This window comes from Ammodytes marinus, assembly GCF_949987685.1.
Source record: "Ammodytes marinus genome assembly, chromosome: 9".
In the NCBI taxonomy this organism is placed as follows: domain Eukaryota; kingdom Metazoa; phylum Chordata; class Actinopteri; order Uranoscopiformes; family Ammodytidae; genus Ammodytes; species Ammodytes marinus.
Window position 1 is genome coordinate 18440711 of NC_137213.1, and position 7500 is coordinate 18448210.

At 41.4% G+C, this 7500-nt stretch overlaps 2 protein-coding genes across 2 annotated transcripts in view; one reads left to right on the plus strand and one right to left on the minus strand.

The window, feature by feature from the left end:
* The window catches only part of nr2f6a (nuclear receptor subfamily 2, group F, member 6a), a 10291-nt gene extending 6121 nt beyond the window's left edge, over positions 1 to 4170 (plus strand). Inside the window, exons 5-6 of the mRNA XM_080034052.1 lie at positions 172 to 418; positions 1752 to 4170. Of these exons, the coding sequence (XP_079890178.1) occupies positions 172 to 418; positions 1752 to 2026 (522 nt within the window). The 3' untranslated portion in view covers positions 2027 to 4170. The remainder of the gene's footprint in view (positions 1 to 171; positions 419 to 1751) is intronic.
* Positions 4171 to 4711: 541 nt separating this feature from the next.
* Positions 4712 to 7500, minus strand: part of LOC307255079 (occludin-like) — a gene marked incomplete at both ends in the record, with an annotated part of 10588 nt that continues 7799 nt past the window's right edge. The window contains 4 exons of the mRNA XM_080033684.1: positions 4712 to 4813; positions 5368 to 5409; positions 5882 to 6053; positions 6701 to 6964. Of these exons, the coding sequence (XP_079889810.1) occupies positions 4712 to 4813; positions 5368 to 5409; positions 5882 to 6053; positions 6701 to 6964 (580 nt within the window). The remainder of the gene's footprint in view (positions 4814 to 5367; positions 5410 to 5881; positions 6054 to 6700; positions 6965 to 7500) is intronic.

Here is a 7500-nt window from a genome sequence, read left to right on the forward strand (position 1 = left end):
TGTGCGCGCTGAAAAAAGTGCACACAATACGGACAGGGTAGTGGAGCGTGAGGAGATATTAATATTAATATTCTAAAGTGGAGGAGAGGGAAGAAACAGCATGAAATGTATAATGATTCTCAAACAGTGAGATTTACAAATGGTAAATAATAACATTGACAAATGGTCCAGGTGGCATTGCTGAGGCTGAGCTGGAGCGAGCTGTTCATCCTCAACGCGGCGCAGTCTGCCCTGCCGCTCCACATGGCTCCCCTGTTGGCGGCGGCCGGCTTCCACTCCTCTCCCATGTCTGCAGAGCGTGTGGTCTCCTTCATGGACCAGGTGCGGGTGTTTCAGGACCAGGTGGACAAGCTGACCAGGCTTCAGGTGGACTCGGCCGAGTACAGCTGCCTCAAGGCCATCGCACTGTTCTCACCAGGTGATTGTCGCCGCTCTTCTGCTTATTATACACAAGTTGTGGCCCAACACACAAACAGCAGGCAGCCATCGTTTAAAGGGCCACAGCAGCTTTTAAGTGCTGCACTACAATAAATACAGGCGTAGTCAGTGACAGATTAAACATTTATTTAAATGTTTGAAAGTCAAACTTCTGACTTGTGGTCTGGATTCCTTTTTAGAAAAAAGATCCTACAATATCCTTAATGCAACTCGATGGCACCTTTTATCAGACCCTCTACCTGCCTATTTTCCTCCTACATATTTCACACTTCATACTTCAAGTTTTTAACGCAAGCTTTCTGTTTAAAATTTGTAGTCTCCAAGAAGCTGTGATCACTATGACATCATCAGGGCTACTTTCAGACATGAACCAGCTCCTTCAGGGACCCAGAGTACCCCTGAACAACTAGAGTAGTTAACTAATCGTAAATCTAAATTAATCAAAAAAGTATTTTACAGCTACACAACAGCAACATTGTTGAAATAATGTGAAATAACTATAGATCTTCATATTTTTATGTGTTGCTGTGAGAACCGCAGGTATGTTTACCACTTTGATCAGGGAACGAACTACTGTGGCACCATCTCCTGGCTTATTGATAAAAATGCACTAAAATGCATGTGCTCTATAATTTAGTGCAGTCACTTATCATTATGCAGCACTCATGGTTTTTCATGCACTCATGCATTTTATGGATACTTCTATAAAGGAATTGCTTAGTGGGATTTTGTCTTCCAAAAACATTAACATTTTTATAAAATGAAATGACGTCACTTGCTAACGTCACTTGCTAATGTTTATCTATTATTATAGATTTGTATGTATTCCCCTCAGAGAAGGGTTACCACCCATTTTAGTAGGTGTCACCAGTTTTACCCTGTGTTGAGGCATTCTTTTAATAGGCATAAAATAAAAAATGCGGATCAGCGGGAGGGCCCACGTTAATTAAATAAAATACTAGTTACAAGGCTAATAGTTTTCAATACTTACTTCAATACACTCAGGCTGTCTCTCTCCTGCTCCTTCGTGGAGATGACAGTTTGCAGTTAAAGTAAACAGTAGCTTAATTTTTTTTTAAATGGGGGGAACACAACTGAATTTTACAGAAGGAGACATATCCTTTCTGCCCCCAGTGCAGTGGAATTTACGTTTAAGATTTCTGCACCATCCCTACCTCAGAGGCATTTTATCCCATTATCTGCTGTGATCTCAACTGTACTTTTTGAGCTCATCACGACTCTTTATGTAACCTGCCCACACTATTAAATAACCGCCTCCTCCTTTCCTCCCTCCCTCCCTCCCTCCCTCTCAGACGCCTGTGGTCTCACAGACCCGGTGCATGTGGAGTCTCTGCAGGAGAAGGCCCAGGTGGCTCTGACGGAGTATGAGAGGATGCAGTACCCCAGTCAGCCTCAGCGATTCGGCCGGCTGCTCCTGCGCCTGCCTGCCCTGCGCGCCGTCCCCGCCAACCTCATCTCCCAGCTCTTCTTCATGCGCCTGGTGGGGAAGACGCCCATTGAGACGCTGATCCGTGACATGCAGCTCTCCGGAAGCTCCATCAGCTGGCCCTATGTCCCAGGACAGTAGCCCAACCCCACCACCCTCCCCCCAGTGGATGAGGTCTCTGTCTGGGATTAGTGACGACAAGGACCCACAGGAAACCTCTTGACTCATCACTATCCATCTGTGTGGGTTATGAAACTGCTAGTGCCAGCTGGCCGTCATATGTACTGTACTGTAACCGCTCTATTCCCCCCATCATGAAACCAGCCCTCTCTCTCTCTCTCTCTCCACGTGGGCCTCCAGAGAAGAAGAAGAAGAAGAGGAGCCGTTGCCAGGTTGGATATGTCTTGTTGCCAGCACACTCGTTCTGGTTGCCAGCTCTCAGGGCCAGGAACCAGCTTTTCACGCTGGGCTCCGATATGGCCGCCACAGCCATGTCATGTCAACACCCCACATGCCCATAGTGACTAATGACGCTGCAGTTTCATGTAGAGGGCAGCTGTAAGCACCCTGCTACAAAAAAAAACAAAAAAAGGACAAAACTCTCCTCGTCACTGAAAGTCAGGCGAACAGTTTTCTCCCACACTGGGCTCATTTTCCACGGCTCATCATTTTGTGATACAGTGACCTTTTCACGCACACAACTGATAACATTGCAATGCAGTCCCATGGCTGTAATGGATCTAATTGAACAGCCTGAAGCACCAGGAATCCGTGGGGTTTGCTGTGAATTGAGTATGATGAACTCTCTCTGAGAAAGAAGCCATACAAGAAGGAACTGTTCAACTGGAACAGATTTTAAATTAAACCAAGGAAAAAAATCACCAAAGTTTATCGTCACATCCCCTGAGATGGTTTTTAAATAGAATCATTACAACACGAAGCAGTGCTGAAAGAGACACGATTGGACTTGTGACTGCCTGACCGTCAATTGAACAATGAATCTCCATTCAATCACAGGGCTCACTGTTGCTGTTGTTGAAGAAGATTGAAGACAAAAAAAAGGCACAGTAACTTGAGAACGGACTGATACCTCACTAGACATCAGAATGCTTTAGTCTGATATTTCCTAAACACAAACCTCTGTAAATGTTTTTTTTTCACCAGAAACCGCCTTCTTTTTGACAACTGCCTTGTTATTCCGTATGAATTTGGGACACCTCAGAAATATGAATTGACTCCTGAGCGTCACAACCATTCGTCTTGTATCTTTGAAAAAAATAAAATAAAAAAAAAATCCCCAAAGGGATTTTCAATTGTTTTTGAATATGACTTTTGACTAAATGTGGTGAATTCAGCTATTACACATTGTTTGGATTGAGCAGTTTTTTTAAACATTACTGAGAAACGACAGGCTGAAATCAACTCGAAAAACTAGCTCAACAAATATAGTTGGTGACTGACGAGAGTTTATAACCAACACTACCAGTTAAATACCAGTTTACGTTGATCAATGCTGTGTGCGGGCACTGACCCCTTGAAAAATGAATTGAAATGTGTGTGTATATATATTGAGGCCAACTTTGTCTTTTTTGCATGTTCAAATGTTGTTTTGGATCTCCGCTAAGTTGAGACTGTTTCCTTCTTTTACATGATCTTAATTCAAGGTTCGTTTAAAAATTAAAGTATTGCTTTTGCTGTTAGCTCCTAAATGTTTTTTTTCTATATATATTTACATGAAATACCTCTGTCATCTGTTCAGATGACAAAAAAAGATGCTTACCCTCATGCCTCATTACAGCTGACATGGCATAGAGATGTCCATGCTCTCATCTCCTAAGCATCTCTCTACTGTTGTGAATGATGCCAGACGAAACTGTAAGGGACGAAAAATCTGATGGGGAGAACTGCACTTGGAGAATATTCAATGCCAAAACATCACACTGTCTGTGACGAGTTGTAATAATAATGAGGCCCTGATTCGCTGGTCCTCCAGGATTTACCTCACACGGGTATTTCAAGAGGCTTACTAAAATCACAATTGATATATTTGATAATCAAATAGACTATTACAACATTAGGTGATGGAGAAGAACAAGTAGAAGGATGTAACTCCGCTTCTTGATCTACCGACCGGGCCTTTTTGAAAGATGTTTGGATATTGTTCTTTTAGACAACAACTCACTAAATCATTTCATCGAGAGAAAAAAAAAGGTAAATATACTATTAATGTTTTCTTATCATTGTGTTACTGAGTTCCTAAGTTTTTAAAAAGTTTCCTGTGTATGGCAACGTAATTAAAAGAATCAAAAGATCATGATGTGTCTTTTTCTTAAGTTTTCTTTTCAAACAACTTGAAAATGTGTTGTAATTACATCTGTATGAAGAATGAGTGTATAAATGAAATATGCCTAAAACAGTTTTAACTGCAGTTTATTTAAATATATTCATCTACCTATCACATTATTTCTACATCCTTAAGTTCCCATTCTTGGCTACAACATTCTGCAATTATCAAACTTTATTCAATTAAAATTGCCACCGTTATGTACAATAAAACCTAAAACATGGCAGTTTATATTACAACCACACAGAGTAAAAGTCTATCCGTAGCTCTGTACCAATAATAATCTCCTCTGACAGCTGCTAAAGTAATATAGAAGTCTTGAACATGAGGGGTCAAAACAAGTTGAGGTTCAGTGACTCTAAAGCCAGAGTGAGTGATGTGTTGGTCAAACAACAAAGCTGTAAAACTGAAGAGAAAAATGGAGCCGGGTCACACCCCGTCAGTGTTCCTCTGCAGCTGTTTGGACGGGTTATTAAGACATGCTAACAAAGACCTTGGTCGTAGACTTTCACCAGACGTTTGATGTGGAACAGTTTCTGCCTGAGCTCTTTGCACTGCCTCTTCTTTGCTTGATATTCTGGTGTCTGTAGGAAAGAGAAATTGAAAGCAAGAGGCTATTAAAAAATGTATACAGTATGGTGGAAACAGATAGCTTGGCCCTGTCCAAAATCCACCCACCAGCATCTCTACAGTTTAGTAACTTACAAGTCATATCCTGTTTGTTTAATCCACACAAATCCCCCTGCTAAAAACTATAAAACAAGCAGTAGGCTAGCTTTACATATGGTTATGTGTTGAACTAGAAGGTTTCTTGTTTCTTAAGTAAGATTTTATTTTCCATTTAAGTGAAAATTTAAACTTGTTGGGGTTGCAAGGTCACAGCTAAGACTCAAATAAGTAATTGCACCCGGCCAAGAAACCTTTGAACTTAATCAGTCCCCTTACAGCTTTTTATACTAAGCTAAGCTAACCTCAGGTTGGCTGTAACTTCATACTTCCTGTGTGCAGAGATGAGAGTGGTCAATTCTTATCATTCACATTTAAATCGCTTTCAGAAAGCGCTAAAGTTTATTTCCCCCAAATGCAGAGCCATTTCTTTAATTTCACATAATGCTACCATAGGTCTAACCCCATTCACCTTTTTCAGGTCTTTGAGCCGGTTATACTCATCTGCCACACCCTGAAAATGGAAAAAATAACAGCGTTATAACATGAACAATATCAGACAGTCTGAAATTTTAGCACAAAAGTGAAATCTGCCTTGATTCATCTTCACTTCTTTGCATTTATGTGGCAGTACAATCGACTCATACCAAGCATGAACTGAGCTGTTAGATTAAGGGTGCTCTGAGGAACTTTCAGGTTTTGTTAATTCTTGCACCGCCTTTGGACAAAAACTGTAGTGTTTTTACTACGCCAGCTATAGTTCCAAGGCGAGGGACCAATGACAAAGGCATTAAGAAAAAACTATATAAAAATAGCATTCTTTGCACTGATGGTGTCATTTGCTGTTTAATGTAATTCATAATCATCAGAGTAAAAATTATACTGTTTCAGAAATATTTCAAAGTTCCTCGTAGGACCTTTAAATAAAAAGGCACAGGTTCTGAATTGTGTCCACTCTGCGCCCCTCCCTCATGTTGTCTCTCTACCTGGTACTTCATGGAGCCCTCGTCCAACGCGTCCAGCTCTCTGCTCAGCTTGTGCATCTGGTCACTGATGTCATCCATCTGGGCACAGAGGCTCTTATAGTGGGCCAGGTCAGAGTCAAACTCCTTCTTGTACTGACTTCTCTGCTCGTCTGTAATGATCTCTGGGTACAGCCTGCAGTGGGACATTAATGTGAAGACGTGACATCATTATTAAATTAAAAGTATTATTGAGGCAGTGAGAACAAGGAGAAAGGGATTAGATTTTCTTACCAGTATTCAATTTAAATCCTTTTTTACAATTAGCCTACTTGCCTTGAAGCAGTGATGCTGGCCAGTATTGGTGGTATATTACTGCCTTTTCTGCTGAAATAATATGAATACTGTCTGTTTCAGGGCAGTGCACATTCACTCCATTAATGGATGTGATTAATTAGAAAAAGTTAAGCCAGAGGGAAGAAACGCTTCATCTCAGTTTGGTCTTAAAAATGTTAATTTGGTTAACAAGTTTTTATTAGTTTATTATCTACTGAAAATGATACAGATTTGTGCAGCTGATAGTCATGTATCATCCTGCTAATCCACATCTTTTCCTTTCAGCATTTTCCTGCCTTGAACTAGAAAAATTAAAATAAAATCAAAAGTGGTTATTTTACCCTCAGTAAAAACTCATTAAATAAAGTATTTCTATTGGGTAACAGTCACACAATTTAACAAGTAACTCCAATGTCCTGCTTGCACTTCACATCTTTCTAACCACATACAGCCAAGGGTATTAAATGACAGTGATTGGATGACAGTCAAGCAGATAAAGTAAATCACCTGTAAAGGCGATCTGTGTGATCCCGGTCCAGCTTGTTGTTGGTGTCTCCGGTGGTGTAACCAGTTTCATACTGGGACTCCATCATGTTCTGAGCAGCGGGCCTGGGCTCTAGGGCTCTTCTCTGTTCCCTCTCCACGTGGGAAGAAGAAGGAGGTTTCCTGGCGCTGTCTAGCTCATCGGAGGAGCTGCTAGAACAACCTAGGACCCTGCTGTTCTGGTACACATGCTCCGCAACCCCATGATTACTATTGTCAGCACAGAAACTATGGAAAAGGCAAGACACAAGAATGAGATAATTGTCTACAGCTGCATTCAGCCATGTTGGACTTTTTGCTTTCTTTTTTTTATATTGTTTCTTATTTTTATCTTATTTGTTGTCATAAATTGCGTATAGTTCCCGGAGGTTTGAGTGTTATGTAACTTCAGTATATAAACCCATGGTCTGGAGACTATGGACCTCTAAATGTATCAAATATTAAAAATCCTCCATAAGGATTTTAAATATTTGCCATCCATAACCTTGCACCCCCATCCATAACCTTGCACCCCCATACCTAACAGACCTCAAATTGCCACTCCCTCCCATCCACTCCGCTCCTCCTCCTCTGTTCACCTCACTCACTGTCCCCTCTGCCCGTCTCACCACGATGGGGAGCAGAGCCTTCAGCCGCTCTGCTCCCCTGCTCTGGAATGAACTACCCCCCGACATCCGCAACACTGACTCCATATCCCTGTTCAAATCTAAACTCAAAACTCACCTTTTCAAATTTGCATACCCCTCCTGATCTTCCCTTCCCAT